The sequence below is a fragment of the Scomber scombrus genome, chromosome 23, assembly GCF_963691925.1.
Source record: "Scomber scombrus chromosome 23, fScoSco1.1, whole genome shotgun sequence".
In the NCBI taxonomy this organism is placed as follows: Eukaryota; Metazoa; Chordata; class Actinopteri; order Scombriformes; family Scombridae; genus Scomber; species Scomber scombrus.
The window spans coordinates 5,150,022-5,176,458 of NC_084992.1; the positions used below are offsets into that span (position 1 = coordinate 5,150,022).

Below are 26,437 nucleotides of genomic sequence, written 5' to 3' on the forward strand. Positions count from 1 at the left end.
ATCAACAAAATAACCATAAACAACTTTATTTATTTATTAGAAAGATTTTTCATTTCATCATCTGTTATTTCCCCCATTAACTTTTATTATGGATACAATTAACATAAGGAAGAGTCTGTCTGTCAGCAAGAGACACATTTTAAACAACAACAAAAAATGGTGAAGGATGACCTGATTGACAGTAGATCAAAAAAGCAAAGAAACTAGAACGGACACACCACAAACATTTGACATTCGGAGTACAGGGGACCTTCCGCTCTGAAAACAATTATAAGTGGATTATTTGTATGGATTTGTTAGTTTCACTTTCACCGTTGAAAAAAGATATTTGGCGCTATCTTGTGACGGAAATAAACTACATGTTAAATATATACAATAGAAATGACCAATGTGTCTGTAGTTGTAGTCCACATTGTTTCTGACATGAGAATCGAGGTTTGATGTTGTGGATTTTTCTTCTCACACCTGTGATGACTGAACTTTGACCTCATGTGTTCATGACTCCTCTCCTCTGTCTCCTCTCACAGGGAGAAGATGATCTGCAGGATCCTTCTGCTCATCAGCCTGACCTCCCGTGTCTCTGGTTAGTTTACATCCTCACTTCATCATCCAAAAAGAGACAAGTCAAATGATTTGATGACTTTAGTTGTAAAATATATCAGTGAAAGCATCGACAGAACTATTACAGCCAGTAGAAACTCTTCATTACAGTTGGGAAGATGGTCTATATTCAATAATTGCTTAGATTGTATTTATTATTGGTATCAAGCATGACCTTTTTACTGGTGTATTTTTAAACACTTTCCCTCTCTGTCTCCTCAACAGGAACATTTGTTGTGAACGTGACACAGACCTCTTATCAGGCAGAGGAGAACCACAACATCACACTGGAATGGATGTTTACAACCAAACCTGACAGTTCCTCCACCTCACTGAACATCTACTGTAGACTGTTCACTGATCACAAGCTCTCAGTCCTGTATTATGTACGTGAGGGTGTTGAGCTCCCAGAGTCTCAGGTTGGACAGTTTGCAGGACGAGTTCAGTGTGACAAAGACGCCCTCAGAGAAGGACGAATCAGACTTCATGTTTCCAGACTCAGGACTGAAGACTCGGGTTTGCACATATGTTCAGTGAAAACAAATGATGGTTTGGGCTCTGACAGATGCCACCTCAATGTCACTGGTAAGATGATTCAGTAAAACTCAGAAAGCCTTTTTAATGCATGTTATCAGTGATGTACAGACTGGACTGCTAAACTTTATGAGTGTGGTTGCACTCAGCAGACACTGTATTGTTAAAAATATGCTGTATGTCAACCTCTCAAGTCTCATGCATTGACCGTGAGACACACGCATTTCAAGCAGTTCACACGCCACACCTGTCATGTCTCACGCTGAGAAGTGATAAATCCCACCGATCCCACCGCACTGAAACTAATACATTATATACAGAAATGAACAGCGAGGCATTCATAGTTGTCCCAAGTTAGCGAGTTAGCAACCTACCAGCCAATCAGAAAATAGTATTTATTGTTGCCGGGTAAATTCGGAAAATAAGTCGTTGTCGTCAAAACTTGAGAGCCCTGGGACACAAACATCAACAAGTTCAAACCCAAACAGTCCAGATTTAAATTTTGGACATGAACAGTGTGAAGTGTCACAAGTAGGAGAGTTGAATGTTTGGATAACAGAAATTGTGGAATACAAGTACAATTATTGTTATTTTTCTGTCCTTTACAGCAGCTGTTGATCAGCCCAAACCGAGTCGGGGAAGTTGGGGTCCTCAGAGCAGCTGTATTCTCTATCTGTGCTCGACTCTGCTTTGCCTTCAGACTTTGTTCTAATCCTGATGGGAGAGATCAGGCAGTGGAACATAAGTTAGAAAACATGGATGGAGCATAATAGAAGTATAGAAGTCACTGTATCTTTTTACTTTCTGTGTACAAGAAACTGATTTTTGTTTGCACATCCAACCTGACCTGATACATGTTCATATCACTATGGATTTGTGTTAAATCACTGCAGTAGTAAGTTGTCACTGTAATAACTAGTCAGTGTGAATAATACTATCACTGTCTCAGGTATGCCACATTTAATGTAAAAAATAGCAGAAATAGTCAAGGTTTTGGGAAAACACATTTTTAAAATTACCTTGAGCTTTTATACAAAGACAAGACATCAAACAGTCACCTTCTGATTTGTGTGTCTGCCTTGATTTCTTGTCACGTGACTTGTCGTCCTGTTGCTTCGTTAAAAGCTACATTAACCAGTTTTATGTGAGTGAAGACGTCACCTGTGTGATAGTCTCAGATTCAGCTGTTAGTGGCTTATTGAGAGCTTTCAGAGACCGCTGAGCTTCATGCTGCCAGCTGACCTGCATGATGAAGTTCAGTCTGAGCTGTTGAAGACTGTTTCCAGACAACACAACCGTCTGACAGTCACTCATGACTCATGAGGACTGTCCCTGCTGCTTATTGTGTTAGTGAACAGCTCCAACTCCTGTTAGAAATATCTCATCTATTAAAGGTGAAATGTTACCAAAATGTAACAGTACAGTTTATCATGTGTACATATTGTAAATAAATGGTTATTTATATGAGAGAAGTTTTTATGACTCTTTGTGTCTTTTTGTCCATCTTGGAAGGAGTTGAAAAGGTTACAATTTATTTTTAATTATAAACACATGTAAACATGTAAGTGTAGTTGTTGTTCAAACAGAACTGTTTTACCTTTCAACAGAAAGTGAGCAACAAACACTTCAGTTCATTAAACCACTGTGTTCAGACATTAATAAATATAAAATAAAATACTTGTATGTTTCTGATTTTAAGTCTTACCAGCAGTTTGTATCTTGAGCCGAACCCTCTGAAGTTCTGGTCATGAAGTCTTCTCTTGATCATCGAAGAGGAAACTTGCACACCTTTATTCTTGACTCACTGTACAGTCATAAAAGCTCCTCAGTCCATCAGCTCATTTGTCATTTTGTAGTTTTATAGTTAGCCCCTGCTTTCTTTAAAGAATGAGCCCACATGTTGATTTTGCCAAACCACCTATCTCTGATATCTTATATCTCTGATATTAGATATCTTTTTTTGGCCTCATTATTATCTTTTTCACATGTACAGTCTCATGTTCACTCTTCATATTGACAGACAACTTCACCTGTGAGCTCTTGTGTGCTGATCTAACATTGAAATTACACCCAAGAAAGTTTCCATTTACTTTTGAACCCTTAAACTTGTGTTACCATGTATGAAAAGGGAGAGAGCTGTGTGGGAGACTTTGCCACAGCCAGTTTATAAGTGTGACAATGCGGGAGAAGAAACTGCTCCTGTGTCTGCTGGTTTTGGTGAACAGGGCTCTGAAGCACCACCTAGTGGGGAGAAGTTGGAACAGGTTGAGTTGAGGGTGCGAAGGGTCCACAGTGATTTTTCTCTGTCTGTTTTCTGACTCTGAAGGTGTACAGGTAATAAAAGACGAGCAGGTCAGCACTAATAATCTAAATATCACCAGTGAATGTGATTAAACTGTGAGTGATGTTGCTATAAAAGTGAAACTTTCTCCAAAATGAAAACAAAATATTTTAAAGCAGCTTCTAGTGTTTAAACATGTTTCAGCAAAAGTGAAATCTGCAGTTAATCATTTAACAAGCTTCAGTGTCAAATGACAAATTCCAAAATTTTAATGTCACATGTTCTGCCTCCTCTGGTCTTTAACTGTCACAATCTCTTAGTTGTCTTATTGCTAAGAGTATCTAAAACTAACATTTGTATTGATTCATTTTTCATGTACAGACTTTAATTTAGTTGCAGCCAATATGTTATCATTCATAAGTCCATGTAACTTTGAATTATAATGGTATAATTGAGATAATTAAACCAATAATTAATTAATATTCATCATTAACCAGCACATTTTCCATATAAAGTCTGAATTATATCAGCAATCCTCATTTTCTTATTTGTCATTTTATCTCAGTTAAAACATTTACTTTAGCCCTTGAAGAAATAACCACACTTTTACACAAATAAGACCCAAATAAAATAAATAAACTAATGTTAAACTGATAGGCCTAGAATACTACAAAAAGAACAAACTTTGGATATAAAAGAGATATAAATATATATAGTGATAAATATGGAGATGAACATATAAAACAATAAACACATAAATACATGTAATGACAAGAAGCGTAAGTAAACCATTACATACAGCATAAATTAAATAATATAAAATAAATATAAATACATTATGACAATAAAATGAAGTAAAACACCATATATAAGCCATACAATAACAATATAAAAAAGGGAATAACGAAAGAAAAGCTCATTGGCCTACAAAAAAGGCCAAAAGGACTACAAGAAATCCCAGAATGCTCTCTGCTTCGAACGCGTCCCTCTTTTATAAAGGTTCGCGCGAGGAACGTTGAGTGACCGTTGATAAGCTGCCTTCTACTTTAACTGTTGTCAAGGAAACGTCGAAACGTCCTTTTTTTCAAAGCAGATAACACAATAAAAGTACGTTTTTATATATTTTGTATTACGTTTTTATCGTAATTAAATTATAAAAAATAGCTGTTGGTCGATTTAGGAATATAAAAACACTCATTGTTCACCTTTTACCGGCGGAGTGTTGACGGTGTGACACCAGAGAGAAGAAGCAGCAGCAGCTCATCTTTTTTTCCTCTTTAGTGTTTTTAATTTTATGGTTTTTCAAGCTAAATTATCTACATTTTATCCATCGTAAATGAGTTGCCAAGGAGACAGTGATGATGACAGCTGCAGTAAAAGGAGAGTCGCCTATGTGTATAGTCGGGAATACATCAACACTTGCGACTCTTTATCCAAAGTACCAAATCGGGTGAGTTTGGATTGAATGAGGAGCATTTATCTACATGTTGCATACTGTAATATACTTCATTATTTACATTATATTTTAATGCGTGAGTTTATCTACCTTATCTACATGCACACTGTAATATACTTCATTATTTACACTGTATTTTTAAGCATGAGTTTATCTACCTTACCTACATGCATACTGTAATATACTTCACTATTTACACCATATTTTAATGCATGAGTTTATCTACTTTACCACCTCTGTTTGCTGTAATAAAACTTCATTATTTCAGGGTTCCCACGGTCATGAAATTCCTGGAAGAGTTATGAAATTAGACCTGAAAATGTTTTTTGGAAAAACACTTTTACCATGACAAAAATAGATTAATATGATATCTTCTAATTTGTGATCTTGGGCCAAACACTTCCTCTGGGATGTAATTGCAAAATGCACCCATCATTTAGTGAGATCAAAGTGTAAAAACAACTGCACCAAAATACAGGAAATAACATCTACCCTGTTCAAAGTTTTCTGGGGGAGGACCCTTTGTTAAACTACTTAAATGAAATCAGGGAAATGGGGTAAAATATTATGGAAAAGTTTAGAAAATGCAATGGTTAAAATGTGTGGGAAGGGAACCCTTTTATTTAGACTATATTTTAATGAATGAGTTTGTATCTTTTACTCCTTTTTCCAGGCGAGTATGGTCCACTCACTGATAGAGGCGTACGGACTGCTTAAACATATGAGGTAGGTAAGACTATTAAAAGATCGCATTAAAAATGTGCTTTCAATGGAAATGATGGAGGGGCAAAATTCAGTCATTTAGTTCAAAAATAATACATTTAAAAGTTAATGTAGAGCTTATATGAGGCTTCAGCAGTCTGAGTTAGTCATATCAAGTGGATATCTGCCACATTTACAGTCTTTTTATTAGCATTAAATCCCCTCTTTGTGTTTACTTGGACAGTATTTTGTTTATTGCACAACATTTATTATGTCTAGTTGATTGTATATACCAATATGGATGTTTTTACTCTTTATTACACAGTGTTATATAGGCTAGTGTTGTGTTTTAATGTATATGTTCAACTATGAAGGTTTTTTTAAGCCCTTAAGGACAAAATAAAGCCTATTTTGAAGTGACTGAAATGGCTTTGAAGGAAGAACTTTACTTTCTTATTCACCTTTCACTTACAGTTTTTTAAAAATTAGGTTAGTGTTAAACAATGAGGTGACATTTTTCTCACTCAGAAAGCATCACCAAGGTAATTGTCCCCCATTAACAAGCTGCAGTTGTTACATTCATTCTTATTTATTTAGGTTACTTTGCCACTACTTATGCAACAAGTACTTGTGTAAGCAGATTAACAAAAGACTTACATTAAGAAAGCTGAAAAACAGGTTTTCAGCTAATGATCCTGCATCAGTGTGGAGAAATCTGCAGGACGTCACTAATAACCGGAAACCCTCCTCCTCCCACACTGCAGTGAACCCTCAACTCCGAAAACCTGAATGTGTTTTACTGAAGGTTTGATCAGCCACACTTTCACAACCCTCACATGCCCCAATTAAGACATCATTTGACTCCCGAACCAGCACTGACGGTCTGTGATGAGGATGTGTGTCGGCTCTTCAGAGATAGGATATGAGGACGGCACCAGGCCCAGACGATGTGTTCCCCTCCATCTCCACATGGACCCTCAACAGGTCAATGGAGCTGCCTGAAGACTACAGATGAAAACTAGCTTCTTGGCTAACTCTGTCACATTTACATTGCGTTGTAAACTACAATGTTGATTGATGTGTACTGTCCCTGCCAAATAAATCTTGTACTACAACTGTGTGAAGTTCCCTCCTGCTTCAAACACTCCACAATTGTCCTGGTCCCCAAAGACTACAGTCCTGTTGCCCTGATGCCTGTGGTCATGAATTCTTTGAGAGACTGGTGTTGACCCTCAGTGGATGATACAGTCAACATGGGACTGCACTACATCCTGCAACACCTCGACTCCCCAGGGACATAAACAAGGACCCTGTTCATGGACTTGAGCTCGGCCTTTATCACCGTCATCCTAGAATTCCTCCTCACCAAACTCAACCAGCTCATTGTGCCCACCTCCACCTGTCAGTAGAAATCCTTCAGGTTTCTTGGATCTACAATCTCCCACCCAGGACCTGAACTTGAAGTCCAACATCAATGAGAGTAGATGCTTCCGTGATGATCTTGAAGATACGAAGACGAGGCATATCAGGAGTTATTTCTTAATATACGTTCAATGTGGGCCCGGATCATCAGACAGCATGCAAGATAAATACAATTGTGATGATACTCGACGACCGAGAGGGAACAGCATATATAGTCTTGCTGGCATGTGAGATATGTAAGAAGTAACCTAAACAGAATATGATCTATGCATATGGGGCCCTGCCAAGTAGTATTCTGGTAATGTTAGAAAGTTCGGCGCCAGAACATGATCCACTGACCATGCTGTGTTCCAGATGTGGAAGACAGACATGAAAAACATACCAACAACATCTAACTATCAAAAAAGGTCCCAGCAGAGGATCTACTTCCTGCTCTAGCTCAGGAAATACAACCTATCTCAGGAGCTGCTGATCCAATTCTACACTGCTGTCATTAAATCTGGTCTCTGGACTACAACCGATAGTCAGGTCTGCAGAAAAGATTATCGGTGTCTAAGACCTGGACACCTCCAGAATCAGGAAACGGGCACCGACAGCCTCAATGTAACCTGTTCCAACTTCTCTCTGGTAGAAGCTACAGATCAATGTACACCAAAACCACCAGACTCAAGAACAGTTTCTTACCCCTAACCATCACTTTTATGAGCGTTAACACACTTTGGCTCTGTTCAGTAACCCTGAAACACTACAACACCCACTGCACCTACAAATTATATTTACTTTTTTAAGTGTAAAATACAAAATCTGCAATATATTTAACCCACTACTGTATATCTGAACGGGCTGTATATACTAAGTACATTTAGAGCCACTAAACCAGAGTCAAATTCCTTCTAAGTGTAACCATACTTTGCTAGTAAAGTATAATTCTGATTGATAAATATTGTTTTTCCCCTTTTCTCCAGCCTGGTGAAACCTCGTGCAGCTACCATTGAGGATATGGCCAAGTTCCACACAGACTCGTACCTGGAGCATCTTCAGAAGATCAGCGAGGACGGAGACAACGACGACCCTCAGTCAGTCGACTACGGCCTGGGTGAGAAATGCCGGGAATAACTTTTCATGACCAAAATAAAACCTACCTGTCCACTTAAAACCTGCCTGCTTGTGCCTGAATATCATATCAATCAAACTTTACTTATATAGTATTTTTCATACATAATAATGTAGTTCAAAGTGATTCACAGTTGATTTACAAGCCTATAATAAGACAGAAGTGATATCATAGATAAGAAAATGAATTAAAACAAAGTACAAATAAAAAGACAAAAACTGACACCAATGCATGCAAGAAAAAATAAGGATGATAAAAAATGTTCAGACATTTTGAATAAAGTAAGGTAAATGAGGGAAAAAATGCAAAAATAAGAGAAAATATGTATTAAAAGAGTAAAAAAGTAGGTTAAAATAGATTAAAAAGACAAAACTTAAGTAAAATGAAATAAAAGAGATAAAGTTTAAGAAAAGCTAACCTAAAAACTAGATTAAAAGACAACAAAATCGGATAAGAAGATAACATTTTTATAGAATGATAATAAATATATATGGAATCAACAACAAGCAAAAGTAGAGAAGTAGCTCATTAAGTTTTAATTGTTTTAAAACCTTATAAACCTTCTCATTTAATTAATATAGAGGGATTTAAATAGAAAATTAGATACTGTAGGTAGGGAATATGTTAAAATTGACCTACAGTTCACCTTTATGGACACTAGATGGAGCTAAAACACCAGATTTAAAAAGCTGCTGTTCAGTGTAACTTTAAAGTTTTTTTTTAATCTACTTAAATGTAATTTTACCCTCTTTTTTTCTGAGGAGGCAGATTAGTTTCTAAATTCCTCTGAATTAAAAATATCATCTACATCATCACTTTGTCGTCACGTTGTCTGCGAACCAAATTTGACCCCAGCAGGGTGGGATGCTGTCAGAAAAGATTCATCCATGGTTTGTTGTTTCTAGATGTTTCTAACTTTAGACTTGTTCGCTCCCTTCTTCTTCTTCTTGTTTTCATTTCCATATCTATATCTCCCACTCCCTCCTTTCTCTCCTTTCGCCCTCTCTTACAACCTCTTGCTCTTCTTCATTGTCCTCGGCTCATCCCTCTGTCGCTTCCTCCTTTTGTCTTCTCCACACACACACACCTCTCTCTCTCTCTCTCTCTCTCTCTCTCTCTTTCTCTCGCTCGCTCTCTCTGCTCCACCTTTTCCTGGATTTCCAGATTCCTTTTTCTGTCCTTCGCCTCTTTCAATTTATCTTTCCGAGTCCAATACATCGCATTCATTCCCCTCCTTCGTTCCTGTCCTCCCTTAGGTACTTTCTTTCTTGTATTGTGTCTTTTGTCTCAGCTCTCCGCCTCTCCTTTTTTTCCCCAAAAGACCTTTTTCTGTTTTTCATTCTTCTGTTTATAATGCTTTTTCCATTTCTATCCCTTCTTGTACTTTCTGCTTATCTCTCCCCACAGTCACAGCCCATCAGTTTTATATCCTCTTTTTTAACAGGGGCACTGAGGTTCAAGAAGTGGGAATAAAATGCCAAATCAAAAATACTTTTCAAACAATTTAGGAAAGAAATACATTTTTCATTATTACCGCACAAGTCCCCCTCATCATAAAATTATAATCCCTCACTAAAAGAGCAGCTTTTTGCACTAAAATATGGAAATAACCCCTCACAGATACCGCCACCGAGCATATTTATTGGATTATTACATATCTTACTGCTGAACTTTTCACTTTTATTTTAGACACAATAAAACCAGTTTAAGCCAGCATTGTGGGCTTTGGCCTTTTTATGAGATGGATTTTTTTTCTTTTTTTTTAATGATTATTTTTCCATGTCATTCCTCCCAGGTTACGACTGTCCGGTGGTGGAGGGGATATATGACTACGCAGCAGCAGTAGGAGGCGCCACACTGACGGGAGCCCAGTGCCTGCTGGACAAGAAGTGTGAAGTGGCCATTAACTGGGCGGGAGGCTGGCACCACGCCAAGAAGTAAGACGTCGTTTCGCACAGATAAAAGCAGCATATTCAAACATGTATAGTCCTGAAGTTACTATTAATGTTATCTAAAGGAAAGGTAAGGTAAGATGCTGGACTACAGTTACAGTTACTACAAGTTAAATATTGCACTGTCTCCAATGTATTTCATGACCAAGTCCAGTTTATACAACTATAACATAATAAATGGAAGCTTTGGGGAATAAAATGAATCCGTTTAAAGTAATGTAATTATGAGGAGCTACATAAACTGACCGCTTATCTACAGAATGTTTTGTTTTCTTAGATCCTTTTTCATTTCTCTCTCTCTCTCTCTCTCTCCTCTAGGGACGAGGCGTCGGGCTTCTGCTACGTGAACGACGCTGTGTTGGGAATCCTCAAACTGAGGGAGAAATACGAGCGAGTCCTGTATGTGGACGTCGACCTGCATCACGGAGACGGTATGCAAATAAACAAAAAACCCAGAGAGCCTGTAGAATAGAAACTGTAGTGACTTTAGATGACAGAGAGTTTCCTTTAAAATAAGCTTCTGTTTGCATGAACTTCTCTCTTAAATTGGTCTGAAATTCAGTGTTTAACACCCTCTTCTGTATTGATCCTTTCTGTTTTTGCAGGTGTGGAGGACGCCTTCAGCTTCACATCCAAAGTCATGACAGTCTCTTTCCACAAGTTTTCTCCTGGATTCTTCCCGGGTCGGTCACCGCAGACATTTGAGACAAAATATGACACCATATATAGCACAGTGTAAAGATAACTGTGTGTGTGTGTGTGTGTGTGTATATATATATACAGGTACGGGTGACCTGACAGACACTGGGCTGGGTAAAGGCCGCTGGTACGCCATCAACGTACCTCTGGAGGACGGCATCAAGGATGACAGATACTACCAGGTTTTTACCAGGTAAACACACACACACACACACACACACACACACACACACACACACACACACACACACACACACACACACACACACACACACACACACACACACACACACAAGCCTCTTTCACACATAGATCCAGGTAAATTGCTACAACATCTTCACTATTAATACATGCAGGAACATTTCCGTCTTACACCTTTTCACACATGCTATGCCAATGCTGGAATAAAAGGGGCACAAGACGATCCAGCAGGTGGCGATAATGCAACATTTATGGATGCCAACCACTCTGGCTCCAAAAAACCTTGAAAAAAAGAGCTTCTTTACTTGTATTGCTGGTTACTGATTACATCACCAATGAAAGCGTTGTCAAAAACAACTGTAAACAAATCGTGGATTCAAATATGATTGGGTCGCTTTACATGCTTGTTCCTGCAATGTTCCCGCTTTTATTCGTAGGTCTTGAGATGGAAAATTGGTGTTACAGATTCCCTCTGAATATCGATCCCTGCTCCCATTCACACGTGATCCCATGCAAAAAATTTTCATTTAGAGAGAGAGAGAGAGAGAGAGAGAGAGAGAGAGAGAGAGAGAGAGAGAGAGAGAGAGAGAGAGAGAGAGAGAGAGAGAGAGAGAGAGAGAGAGAGAGAGAGAGAGAGAGAGAGAGAGAGAGAGAGAGAGGAGAGAGAGAGAGAGAGAGAGAGAGAGAGAGAGAGAGGGGGAGAGAGAGAGCGAGAGAGAGAGAGAGAAATATTACTATACAGTACAACTCGGATGCACGTTTCAATGTATTTTTTCCCTCAAACATCCCTGGAGGAGACATTTTAAAATTTCCCTTCCCTGTCCTGACCACATCCCCTCCGTACAGATCAAAAGGTCAGGTTCAGCTACAGAGCAGCAGCCTCGAAGCCGACGGAGTTTCAGCATCTTTTCTCAAGGATTCCTCAGCTGTGGGGCGGACGGGGGGGATTCCTTCAAACAATGGAGTCATGAACTTTAACTTATGTTAAGCTGAAGGGTTTTTCCCTCCCAGTCTGAACGGACTGCAAAGTGCAAATATGTTACTTCTAAGAGATAGCTTGAAATTTCAGTTTCCATATCTGTGCAGTGCTCATCAGAAAACCCCTAAAATTCACACTAAGATGACTTTAAAGGGACATTTACCACAATTTCCTAAATCACCACCAAAAAAAACGTCTGGGGAAAAAAGTGAAACAAAATACTTTCCGCAATTTTAAAAGCAAACTACACACTGCAGCTTTATCAGACTTTGTGAAATTAAGTTATAAACTATGATGGCTTTACTAAATCCAGAAAATCTACATATTAGAAAAGGATAATAAGCCTGGGTAGAGCGTGAAGACAGCCAGTCAATCATTTCGGTGGAGTGTAATTGGCCGATTCAGCTGTCAATCAAGCACTTAAACCAATATACACCTGTGTCATACTAAATGTCTTTATAATAAAACAACAATTTCCTAAATTAGCACTAAGAAAAACTTCTGAAAATGTGAAATTGACTAAAAACATGTAATTTTAAAAGCAATATATGAGTTTTACCAACTAGTTTGTATTACTAGAAGTGTATTTTAATGTACCTTAAAGACTGTAGAAGCTGCTTAAGGACATATAAAGAGAAGTGCTTATAGGAAACAACGCTAGGCTTTGAAGCTAATTTGTGGCGTATAATTAGATACAGTGAAAGAGACGTCTGTAAATGAGCGTCACAACCCCCATGAAATGACTCATTTCCCTATCAGGATCCATTCGCTCCATTCACAAAGAAGAGACACACGATTTAATCATTTTATCTCCGTTCAAGTAATTTCTTTACAACAGGAAGTGGCTTTTTTTGGGCACACTAATTAATTGAATTAAGCAAAAGGATGCATCTACATAAAATGCTGCCTATATAACTTAAAAAAGTATCGGTGCATATCAGACAACATATATACCGATACTGATATATCTGTGATAGGACAATATCGACCAATAGTAGGCAAGGCAGCTTTATTTATATAACACAGTTCATACACAGGGGCAACTTAATATGCTTTATATAAAATATAAATATCTGATGATTTAACTTTTAAAGAATTGGCAGCATAAAAAACATACAATTAAAAAAAGAATACCTAATTATAATAAAAAAGGGATTAAAGAACAATTGAACTGTAAAATTTGGAAACATTAAAACAGAATTTTAAAAAAGATAAAAATACAAGAAAAATAGAAATAAAACAAATAGCTAGACTAAAATAGAGCATAAAACATGAGAAGGCAGCATATAACAATGATTTGCATTCAAATTATTATTATTATTATTATTAGTTTTTTTAAAACTTGCCCACCCAGGGTTTTATTTTCTTTAAAACATGCATAATATCAGTAAACCCATATACATTGGTCTGTCTCTCTTCATATATGATAGTAAACTAAAGTCATGTTGACCTCTGACTGATTACTGATAATATACGTAAACATAAACATACTGATATTATGAGAATATATAATAAGCTTCCTGCTCTCCCTCTCTCTCTTTTCTTTTCTTTTGAAGTGTGATGCAGGAAGTGCGGGCGCAGTTCAACCCGGAGGCGGTGGTGATGCAGCTGGGTGCCGACACCATGGCGGGCGACCCCATGTGCTCCTTCAACATGACCCCAGTGGGGGTCGGCAAGTGTCTGCAGCACGTCCTGCAGTGGCAGCTACCTACACTGCTGCTGGGAGGAGGTGTGTATGCTCTGACACACACACACACACACACACACACACACACACACACACACACACACACACACACACAATATACTTAAAAGACACCCGATGAGAGGCTGATGATGTACCATGTGCTTTTTTTTGTCTGTGTGTGTCTTTGCTTTAAATCTCAGTGATTCACTCCCTTGTGCGCAATTTCTCACACACACACACACACTTATCCATCATCCATACACACACACACACACACACACACACACCGCGCTCTGTTCCAGACCCCTCAGCCCTTGGCCAGATGATAGCTACTAATTATACAACACAATGAAGCCATTTTACTCAACTACAATCCCACCTCTCTTCCTTTCTCTCCCTCCCTCTCTGTCCTACATACTTTCTCTCTGCTATATCCCTCTTTCTCTCTCTCTCTTCTTTTTATTTTTTTATTTTTTATGTCATTCTCTTGATCCAACTCGAGTCCATCCTCTTCACCCTTCACTCGATCTCTTTGTATTTATCTTCTTTTTTTTGTGTTTGTGAGAAGAACATCAGTACATTTTATGACTTTTACTGTTTATTTTTGTTTTTTCCCGGTTTTTTATGATGAGTCGATGATTTTGACTTTGTCCCCATAAAGCAGGTTAACTTTGAAACACTCACACACCCAAATAACTGATTTTAAGTCATCCATGTAACAACAAATATCCCCAGTTTCCAGCGGAGGACTATTTTTTCCCATGTTTTAGCCCCTCGATCGCTGTCTCTGTCCTGTCAACTCGCTAGTAAAGTAAAACAACCAAAACCAAAAAGACACACAGCTGAGCTCAATAAGCTTTATTTCAGTTTATTATGTCAAGACTCTGTCATCACAAAAAGTCTGATTTGATCGATGTCTCGGTGGAGCAGCGCAGAAATTACCATCAGTCAAAGTTTCAGTCACTTTTGTTTATCCTTCTTCTGTTGACTGACAACAGAAGAAGAGAAAATATGTCATTAAGAACAAATCAGTTGTGAGTCAGCTGTATTAAGTTACTAAAGAGAGCCAGAGAGGACAGGACGGAGGAGTTTTGGCAGTGTAAGGATGTTTTTCTTGGTTTTATTGTGGAAGAAAAACAATTGAAAACACAACTGTAACTTTATTGCCATTCATAAACATGAACAGGCAATTTTAACGGTACAGAACCAATCTTGAGGTTGGGATTCTTTCCACACATATTTTGGCTACATACAAGTAAAATAATGCTGCATCGGGTCAAAACAGACACCAAAGGTTCAAACATCACATAAAGGATGGAAGTCTTAACCGAGGTAGAGAACAACAAGTGTCCATCTCCTTATTAATATAGATATGTTTAGCTGTAGGAAGGCAGTCACATGCTCTATCACGTAGACAGAGACTATCGCAGGAGGGTTAGGCTGATGAACAGTAATCATTAGGGTCGATGCCAATACCAATATTAGGGAATACACTTTTTTCTATATCAATACATTGGCTGATAATCTAGAACATCACCCACAAAATGTTGTTACCAAACACTTGTGACAAAGATATGTAATGGAGTCTATTATTATTTTACAGTTTAAGAATAAACTTTTTATAACATTTTGACATCATATAAAAATGACATCAGTGCTCTGAAACAGTAAACCTCACTGTGTGTTTAATATGTATATGTTAAACTTAGAAATTAGAATAAGAGGATTAAATATTCACAAAATGTAGCGTATATATCTTTAAAACTAAATATCGGCACATATCAGACAGTATATTATTATTCAGATGTTTTTATAATTAATAATGAAAAAGAAAAAACCTCACATCAATATAATAAAATACAAGCAATACAAAAAATCCATTAAAGAAAACCCCAAACAAACATTATACAGCGACTCTTCAGAGTTGATCTTCATATCGGACGGTAAAACCACCGATACCGATGTACACGGTCGCCCATAAAGTTGGAATAGAATATTTTTTACCTCTTTCCATGAAATGATTGTGACAATGTGATGTATTCTTGATAAATAAAGTGTAAATATTCTCAAAATTGTATTGATCAATCTCATTATACCTGGTCAAAGGTGATTACTGATGTGTATAAATAGAAAATAAAAAGAGGAATGTGTCTGAAAACAAAATTATTCCAACTTTATGGGCGACCGTGTATCTTTGATGTCTCTGAATAATCATTTTTATTGTAGTCATCAACAAAATATGCATTATATAGCACTGACAAGTTAGTTATTAGACATACAGTAAACATTCAGACAGCCTTGTGTGAGCTCTTTCACCTTTCTCTTCACCCTAACCTCCTTTTTCTCACTAGTTACATTTAAATAAAACACAATCCGACAGATTTAAGGTAAAGTTAAGGAGCTAGTAACATTTGGGGTAGAGATTTTAAGTCAGCAGGTTCGGATTTGGGGACCTTTTAACATGTGACATATACGCAGGATGTAAGCAGAAAATAACGGCCCTTGTGTCTCGCTCCCTCTCTTCTCTCACCAGGAGGTTATAACCTGGCCAACACGGCTCGCTGCTGGACCTACCTGACGGCGGCGGTGCTGGGAAAGACTCTTTCCTCTGAGATACCAGACCACGAGGTATGACTACGCACACACACACACACACACACACACACACACACACACACACACACACACACACACACACACACACACACACACACACACACACACACACACACACACACACACACACACACACACACACAGCCAGTCACACACTTTTACATATTCCCACATGAACACAAATGCACTCATTCATTGTACTGTCACACGAAATCACACACACACACACACACACACACACACACACACACACACACACACACACACACACACACACACACACACACATACACATTAAAAAAAAAACACAAACACACCCCCTTGTGTTCACTGCCTGCTGAGTCACTCCATCTAATCAAAGATGGCTGACTGCTTCTCAATAAAGGGGTTTGTCCTCAGGTGAATCAGACTGTGTGTGTGTGTGTGTGTGTGTGTGTGTGTGTGTGTGTGTGTGTGTGTGTGTGTGTGTGTGTGTGTGTGTGTGTGTGTGTGTGTGTGTGTGTGTGTGTGTGTGTGTGTGTGTGTGTGTGTGTAGTGTTGACAATTCCTCTCTGTCTGGCTCATGTAACACTGGCTCAGAAGTAAGGTGAGTTTTTATACATACAGGAGTGAGTCATTATCAAAGAGGAGAAACAAAGACTCATTTTGTTATAAATTGGTTCCATATTGACTCTTAATTAAAGAAATAATCCTTTAGGTGTTTATTACCCCACATTTTTGTTAATAATCAGTGAAATTAGTTGGTTTAATGAACTTTCTGTTGCATGAAACTTAAACTTCAAATCAGATCTAAAAGTTATTATTTATGAGCTGAGTGTTGCTTGAATCACTGCTTAGTTATATCAGTCAAAGCTTTATGTTGGACAATATGGACCAAATTAGTATTGACATTATTATAATAAAAAATAAGCCATTAGCTCTTGATTAGAACAGCCTTTTTTAAGCTAATTTAACATGCTGAGGCGTCGTCATGCCAACTAAAAACGGGACTTTGGTCACATGACAAACTGAGCTAGTTTCATTTGCAGATTACAAAAGCTCCACAGAAAGCTAGAAAGTGAAAGTTTGGATAACATTTTTTAAAAGGATTTCTCCATTCTGTCGAATCAAATGACTTTTTTACATTTTTTTTATTTGTGACTAGCAAAAAAAATATTATATAATATTCTTTAAAGCTACAACCATCAGTCAATCAACAGCTTCTTAAATCCTTTTTTTTGGTAGTAAACTGATGATCTTTAGGTTATGGTCTGATGTTGTATCTGTGTCTTTGGGAAACAATAATCAAAGTTATTGTAGTTATCATTTTGTACAATAACAATAATTGGCTATAATAGAAATAATCCTAAATTGCAGCCCTGATATTCATTATGATATGACAGATATTACATTGATATTACATGAGAGATGTTATAGTTATATAGAGAGACGGGGATGACAGCAAAATAAATACACTTATAATCATCATGAAAATCAAGACATCAGAAGAGTCTCTGCATTTAGTTTGTCATGTTTTATGATGTAAGTTGTTTCCTTTAGGTCACCACCAACCCTTCTGGGCATTAACCTGATTATCAAACACAACATGTAATCTTCTCATTACTGCTTAAAAAAACCCCAATCAGGTCACCGTGAACCACGTAAACACACTTAACTGGAACATAATGTGTTTTTTTTTGGCAGTAATCAGATAAACATACCTATATGGAGTTGTTGTGAGAGAGTCCTGATTTCACTTTTTTAAGCGAGAGAGAAAGAAGAAAAAAAAAAGTCTCCGTAATTTTCTGTTTGTGAAAGTAAAGACGTGTGACTGCTCATGTTCATCTTCTCATTACGCTAACTGATAAATCAAATAGAGACGACCTCTATTCTAAATAGAAATCAGTCGACCCATCTGCCTCTCTCTCATCTGCTCTTATACACACACACACACACACACACACACACACACACACACACACACACACACACACACACACACACACACACACACACACACACACACACACACACACACACACAATGAGTCCCTTTCTCCAGCAACTGATTTTTGGACCTTGTCTTGGTCAAATGTAATGAATAGCTGTGAGTGCCTGTGTGTGTGTGTCCGTGTGTCCGTGTCCGTGTGTGTGTGTGTCCGTGTGTGTGTGTGTGTGTGTGTGTTCCGACCGTGATGAAGGTACTTCTTGTTTCTCCTCATCAGCGTCCAATGGCCCTAAATGGCCTTTGACCTCATTAAGAAGCACTCACTGAAAACAAAGCAACTATCAGTGCCGGCAGCTGCCACAGATGATGATGAGGACGAGGAGACACACACACACACGTGCACACACACACACACACACACAAAACAAGTGTACAGAAATGAAAAATGTGAGAAACAACAACTCTAACTGGCTTTTCCTGACTCCAATATTGGTTTCCAATTTAGTAAGCAGTGTAATTTTATTTTAAAAGTATCTGCTTCTAAAGTGGTAGCACTATACAACTCTGTAGCTGTGTGTGTGTGTGTGTGTGTGTGTGTGTGTGTGTGTGTGTGTGTGTGTGTGTGTGTGTGTGTGTGTGTGTGTGTGTGTGTGTGTTCGTGGCTCTGTCTGTGCCCGTTGTGCTCGATAAGAGGGGCATTTATCCATGATGACCAAGCAAAGCTGAAGTTCCAGCGACACGGGGAACAAAAACTACCTTTGTGCCCCCTCTCAGTGTGTGTGTGTGTGTGTGTGTGTGTGTGTGTGTGTGTGTGTGTGTGTGTGTGTGTGTGTCTGCCTCTCTGCTGTACTGTAGACAAAACCACATGAATACACACATTTATTACAGGCAGATAATGCCCGTTTTATTACATTATTGTGGCGAAATTGCATGAAATATCAGAGTTAAATGGGCGGAACAACTTGCAAACTATCAGTTTATGAAGCTGCATTAAGTTAAGTGTTTTAATTTAGTTAAACAGGGGCCCTGTGGATAGTTTTTGATAGTCAAGATCTAAAAATGTCTTAAAATGTCTGGAATTAAGGCATTAAATTGGATTTTTAGCGTAGTTATATTTGTTCTGTTTAAGTTATTTATCTTTTTTTTCTGATTATTTTACATAAACCGACCAATCAACTTATTAATTAAAGTAAAAAATAATCAGCAGTTTGAACTATGATGAAACTAATCATTAGTTTCAGTCCTATAGCCTATAAATGATTTTAAAATGAGCTCCATTTCAACTCACTACAACAGTAAAATCCTGCTTTTACATTATTATATAACTCAGCAATGGTATTTCTTTCTTAAAGATGTATTAAAAGGTTCTTAAAAGTCATTACATTTGTTCTTAAATGTGCAGATACTCTGTTAAAAGACTAAAATAGAGCTAAAATAAAGATGTTACTGCAACTCAAATGTGGACTTAACTAACAAACGTCAGTCAAAAGGAAAAAATAAGCATTATATCATCTTGTTTCAGCTACTATTAGACACCGAGTTTGTTTTATCTTCTCAAATCTCGCTAATATCAATCCAAACAAACGTGTGTTGGTTTGGATATTTTCTTAAACGTTTTTTATTTCTAACAAAATAAATCTCACAGTACCCACAAGAGGATGAATGTTCATATTTTTTGGCATGTAAAAACCTCCCCTGGACTAACTGATTAGAAATAATACTTTTAAAAAACAAACATCAGTCAGAGTCGGCCAGTCATATCAACAATAGCGCTGTAACATTCACTGATTACCAGACAAAATATTACAGTGCAGATAACCCTCACAATGCCCCCGCTCCTGTCACAGTTATTCTACTCCAATATCTTAGAAAAACACAAGTAAAAGTGTCTTTTGTAGTTCAAACCAGGAGTCGAGCTGCCAGGTTAAAAGTCATTAACCCTCCCCGTCCACTCGTATTGTGTGTTAGCGGTTAGCTTATCCTGACTGACCCCCCATTGTGTGACAGCGACGGAGCCAAAAATCTGCGTGTGACTCGCCTGCTAAGAATAGACACAGAGGTCAAAGGTTAGTTAGTGACTTGGATTAGGAGGACACGGGGATTGTCCCGATAACCCACTTTGTGTTTTTGGAGAGAAAATGTAATTAATTTAATTTTTCCGAGCATTTCATATGACTTTGATCTTCAGATTCTGTCATAAATAGCTTGCAGGGATTCTGGGAAATCCCTCAAATATCCAAAACATTTAGGGGGAGATTTTCGAACCATGCAGTGATGTAACTTAACGTTTCTGATGTTTTAAATCTTAACTTTCTGTCGACTCTTAAAGCTTTACTACCTGATCAATGACTGCTGCATCTCATACCTTCAAATTCTTCATCATAAATAGCTGACACTGTAACTCAGGGAATCTTTGGAATCCCTCAAATATCCGAAACATTTTTGAGGTGATTTTCATCCTGCTTGAAGTATAATTGCACGGTTAACAAGAGATGGCAGTGACGTAACTTTCCTGATGTCGTAAACTTTAACTTTCTGGTGAACCTGAAAGCATTTAATCTAATTTGACTAACTATTTGTGGCCATGCCTGCTGTCTTAACCAACATCTTGTATCTCTTTCATCAAGATTTTACAGAGACTAGCTTTACTTGATTAAGAAACAACCTCCTGCCAGTCAGGTGACCCATTCATGTATAATACGCTAACTTAAAAAAAAGAACATTAGTTTTACTTTTCTAACAGATTAAAGGTCTGATTCCACATATTAGGTAAATGTAAATAAACGTAGTCATGTATTCAACCCTGGACGATTAATTGCTTAATTTCAATAGTTTTATTTATGTTTAAAATCTGCTATTTTGCATTTCACAACAGTTTTAAGTCCATATTAACAATATAACACAGTTCTTACCAGTGTATCTTGACTGGGAATCAAACAAATGGAAAGAAAGTTACTTTATGAACTTAACTTTTAGATTTATTTCAAATCAAAAAAAGAAATGCAATGAGGGTTAGGGTGACACAATGTCTACTTCAGAAATACAGCTCACCAGAAAATAACAGAAACAGAAACAGAAAAGAAATGCTACAACAACAGTGTGGTGACTTGCGGTAGGAAAGAACTTCAAAGAGCTCATTCTGTGAAATACATTTAATTTTGGAAGGATTACACCGTTCCACATTGAGAAACATGCAGAAGTGCACGACGACACCACGTAGAAACATGAGCTCAGCGCTGCCAGAGCTGCTTCTCAATGAAAGAAATGAGTTTGGTTTCGGCACATTTGAAACCAAAACTCATCCACCCAGCACTCTGTTCCTTTTAATCAGAGAAACCTAGGTGAATATGAATATTAGCGCTAATACAGATTCAAAGTTTTAGCCACAGTTAGCATGCTAATAAGCTCCGATGATAAATATTAAATGCTGAATTTTTGCCTTATTTGTATGTTAACTTGTCATTTGTTAATTAGCTTATTCATAAATGTAACATTCACCTTTTCCATGTTAATAAGCTAACTGGTCACATATTAATAAGTGAGAGTTTCATATATTACATCCTAAACATCAGCATGGTAATATGCTAACTAAGTACTTAATAATCACTGCAGCTTTCCCAGATTCTATTATTAGTAGTGATTTGCAGAGATTTATTATTTTAGTGCCTTTTTCTTTGGCAGCTTGTCAGATTTTGGACCAGGAGAGCCAAACATACAGCTACAGTAGCTACATAGTGTGGTCATATTTAAAACATTTACATATTAAACATTGTGCAAAATGTCAATCAGCAGCTTCTGTGCAAAATAATCTGCAAAAAACTGAGATATAATATTGTTTAAATCATTTTTCTTAAGACAGCTCAGGTTGTTCATCTGTTTTATAAATAGATTATTATAATAAAGTTATAATACATATATATATTATATCATGGTTTTAGTTATCTGGCCCTCTTGAGATCAGATTGGGTTGTCTGTGGCCCCTGAACTAAAATGAGTTTGACACCCCTGGTCTAACTCTAACTGGTCTAGATGGTAGTTTTCCATGCAGCTGTGATGTTTACAAAGAAGTAATTGGTAAACAGTTTGAGCTGTCCATCTGCCCTTCTTCAATAATTCAACCTGCACAACACAGCCCCCCCCCCCCCCACACACACACACACACACACACACACACACACACCTCCCCCCCTCCAAAAAAACCCTCCTCTTGTCTAATTCTGTTTTCGGCTGTTTCCCAGCAGCTGAGTTCCTCCCAGCCGTGCGGCTCCGATTAAAAACAAACCACATATCCAAACTTCCTGCGGCTGCCCTGCTGCCTCAGCGAGCCAACACACACACACACACACACACACACACACACACACACACACACACACACACACACACACACACACACACACACACACACACACACACACACACACACACACACACCATGTACTCACAGTGTTGCTGGTGTGAATCCAGCTCATATCCTTTGTCACACACTGTACCTTCCCCTCACTCTGTCGCTCCTCTCTTTCCTGTCTCCACCGCGATGCCCTCAAAGCACATGTATGCCACAAATATTCCTCAAGCCGGAAACTGGCACCTGGATTTGCTAGTTGGCAATTTTTAGGCATTTAGCTGACTGCCACATCCAGCGAGATGTCAGGGTTATAGTTTGGATCTGGTTCCAAGTTGATTTTGCTGAGCTCAGAGTAATAAGAATCACCAAATATCAACTCTTTTATTCCTTTTTTCTTATTTTTACTCACAAAAAAGCAATGTACGATAGCCATCTATCTAAATCTATCTGGCAAAGCTTGAATTTTAGTTGTTTTAATGTCAATATTTGATTTTTAGCTTGTTGTTTCGCTCTAAATTGTTGATCTGGTTCCAAGTTGGTAGAATAACCTGGATTTGCTGAGCTCACAGTATAAAGAATCTCCTATATCAACTCTTTTATCTCCTTTTTCTTATTTCCACTGGCAAAACCCCAATGTTTATATAGCTGCTTATCCAAATCTATCTTACAAAGCTTGAATTTTGGTGGTTTTAATGTCAATATTTGATTTTTTTAGCTTGTTTTTTTGTAACTTAAAATTGTTGATCCGGTTCCAAGTTGGTACAATAACCTGGATTTGCTGAGCTCACAGTATAAAGAATCTCTAATATCAACTCTTGTATCTCCTCTATCTTATTTGTGATAACAAAGACCATTGCATAGAGAGCAGTTTATCTAAATCTATCTGACAAAACTTGAATTTTCATTGTTTTAATGTCAACATTTGATGGTTATTTGGCTTTTTTTTATAGCTCGAAATTGTTGATCTGGTTCCAAGTTGGTACAATAACCTGGATTTGCTGAGCTCAGAGTATAAAGAATCTCTAATATCAACTCTTATATCTCTGCTGTCTTATTTTCACTAGCAAAGACTAATGTATAGGTAGCTGCTTATCTAAATCTATCTGAATTTTAATGTCACTACTTGATTTTAAGCTTTCTCCAAATTGTCGAAAGCTTAAGGATTTGAAAGGAGTCGGATCGGACACTGGATTCAGATTTGATTAAACACCATTAACCTCCAACGAGAACCAGTTTCTCTAGTCTTAAAAGGCTTCAACTCCTTGATCTGTAACTGAATACGCCTCTATGAAGGAGGTACATGTCATTGTCTAGGCAGCAGACGGGCTTTGTAGGTAACCACAGCTCGCCAATGATAACATCCCCCTCATTCATATCTTGTCTACAGTTAAAAAAACAGCAAAGACCGGAGCAGGCAGTGATATCTGGAACCACCGGCGTTAGAAATATAACAAAGAACCACTTAGCAAAAGCATTATTTAACGTCTTTTATGTTGGATCTATGACCCCAAAATGGTCATCTAAGCTTTACTGGACAGCACATAGCAGAGAGGAGCACATAATGTAGGCTTGAGACATGCAACCAAGGTATTTCTAAGGTTTCAAAAGGTCCCTGATCAAAAATACTTCCTTACATGTTGTTTAATTGAATTATTACATGCATAGCCACCATAAAAATCAACCTAATGAGATCTTTTTGCCAACCTTTGTTATAAATGAAGCTAGTTTGGGATATATCTTACTTGCAGACTATCTCTCCACCAATGAGGTTATACAATTGTTTAAAGAACTACAATTGAGGCCTTTTTTAAGATTTCACAAGGTCCCTGATCAAAAATACTATTACTATTTCCTAACTACTAACTAATTTACTAAATACATGCATAGCTACTACAAAAATCAACCTAATGAGATGATTTTACCAACACTTATCATAGAAATGAAGCTAGCATGGGATATATCTTACTTGCAGACTATTTAGTCACCAATGAGGTTATACAAACGGTTAAAGAACTACAATTGAGGCTTTTTTAAGGTTTTAAAAGGTCCCTGATCAGAAATACTTCCTTACATGTTGTTCAATTTAATTATAACATGGATAGCCTCCATAAAAACCAACCCAATGAGATCATATTGCCAACACTTATCATAGAAATGAAGCTAGTCTGAAATCTATCTAGCTTGCAGACTATCTCGTCGCCCCTGAGGTTAAACAATTAAAGAACTGCTCGTTCATAACTTGACTGATTACATGCTACATTGTCTCGTAGTGCAGACTGTTATCTGACATGTTAATTTCCTTCACCTCTAGTGCAAGCAAAAAAAAAAAAAAAGGGTGTCCGTCACAGACTCACACAGGAAGGGAGGACATTTCTGGTCCCAGATTGGCAGCAGGGAAGCGTCCCGCCTCTTTACTTCCTACTTCCTCTTTTCCTGTCTGCAGCCACTTCCTGTCCTGCCCCTCGCTGCCGTCAGCGATGTGTCGGCTCCCAGAGTCACAGGCTCAATCACCGGAAACGTCACCGGGGGAATACTGTGTATGTGTTAAGACCTCGGAAAAAAGATTTGTCTGTTTACCAAAAAAAAAAAAAAAAAAAAATGACACAGAAATATGCAGCACAGAAGCTTATTGAATTAATACTTCCATACATTTATTATTGTTAGGTGAAATATGACTTTACTGATAATGACGACAGGGAAAGTGGTGAGTGAGTGTTGGGATTCACCGGCAGTGAGCTGAAAGAGTTAGTTTCCTGTCGTGTTTCCCTTCCTGAGTCTCTGCTGCATCTTTTTTAATGTCTGTTTGTGTTTCAAGTTCAAGGACAGACTTCATCCTAGAAGATTGGATCATCGCTTTTTATTATCCTATAAGGCGAGGCCCATTTGAACTTTTTTCTCTCCTTTTGTTACCAGTCCAATTTCACTTCTTTCCCTTTTTCTCCATTTATTGTTATAACCGAGGTCATCTGTAGAACGAAGCAGTGATAGCAGACGGATTCAAAATCACCTAATTTTCCATGTTTCCATGTTAACTAACATCACTTTTACACACTTCTTTTTATATATATATTTTTGGGGGGAATTTAAGGCTTTTATTAGATATTAACAGTTAAGACATGACAGGAAACAAGTGCAGTTATATGGTGTTTAGGTTAGAAACGAGGTTTTATTTACCCAAAACCAAGACTTTAATTAATAACTAGGCCCATATGGCGTTCATCTTAACCAGTTGGCTTCCAAGTTCACACACTTAAGCACATTTTAAATTGCTAAATGGCTTACATCACTTCTTATTGTTTAAAAAAAAAGGATCAAATTAAGGTTTCCTAAAGGTTGGGATATTGATAATGTGGTCTAAACTGGAACAGGTGCGACATGTAGAACTGGGAATAACTTAATAACTAGGAATTCATTAAAAGGAAACCTGACTATGAAAACTAAATATGCTATAATTACCCGCTCCAACTAAAATACGTTGTTAGAAACTAAAAACCCATAAAGTTTAATACATATTTTGACATACTGAGGCCACCAGTGAACTCTGAGTTGATGACGTAAAATTGATTCAATTCAAAAGGCGACTGTGCTGCTCTTGGTTGTAATTTCAAGTTAAAATGAAACAAGAGAAGTGATAAGTCTTTGCAGCTTTCCTAGCGATAAGAAAAAGAGAAACAAGTGGAGGAATACGTGTTATTGCCCATCGACCACAGCTGTTAAAGAGCTAACAGGTGCTATCATTTTCTCCCAAAAGGAGTCTAACGTTAAACGGCCTCAGATAGCAAGTGAAGTCTTAATATTTGGGGATCCTTTAAATTTGAAAGTATCTTCTATGTTACTGTCTACACACATGGATAGAAGAGTACAATCTAAACCTGCTCTATGTGAGAAGTGCCTTTAGATGACTTCTGTTGTGATTTGGT

General features: G+C 37.7%; 1 protein-coding gene and 1 long non-coding RNA gene across 2 annotated transcripts in view; one reads left to right on the forward strand and one right to left on the reverse strand.

Moving 5' to 3' along the window:
* Positions 1-834: 834 nt before the first annotated feature.
* LOC134005945 (uncharacterized) lies at positions 835-1,625 on the reverse strand. The gene is made up of 3 exons (XR_009927899.1): positions 1,593-1,625; positions 1,261-1,320; positions 835-1,104 (listed from the first exon to the last, which is right to left on the reverse strand). It is a non-coding gene; the product is annotated as an uncharacterized LOC134005945 (long non-coding RNA).
* Positions 1,626-4,661: 3,036 nt separating this feature from the next.
* hdac8 (histone deacetylase 8) overlaps positions 4,662-26,437 on the forward strand; it is a 40,653-nt gene continuing 18,877 nt past the window's right edge. Inside the window, exons 1-9 of the mRNA XM_062444867.1 lie at positions 4,662-4,865; positions 5,545-5,597; positions 7,961-8,091; positions 9,905-10,046; positions 10,380-10,492; positions 10,667-10,744; positions 10,845-10,953; positions 13,497-13,669; positions 16,161-16,255. Coding sequence (XP_062300851.1) covers positions 4,752-4,865; positions 5,545-5,597; positions 7,961-8,091; positions 9,905-10,046; positions 10,380-10,492; positions 10,667-10,744; positions 10,845-10,953; positions 13,497-13,669; positions 16,161-16,255 — 1,008 coding nt within the window. The 5' untranslated portion in view covers positions 4,662-4,751. The remainder of the gene's footprint in view (positions 4,866-5,544; positions 5,598-7,960; positions 8,092-9,904; positions 10,047-10,379; positions 10,493-10,666; positions 10,745-10,844; positions 10,954-13,496; positions 13,670-16,160; positions 16,256-26,437) is intronic.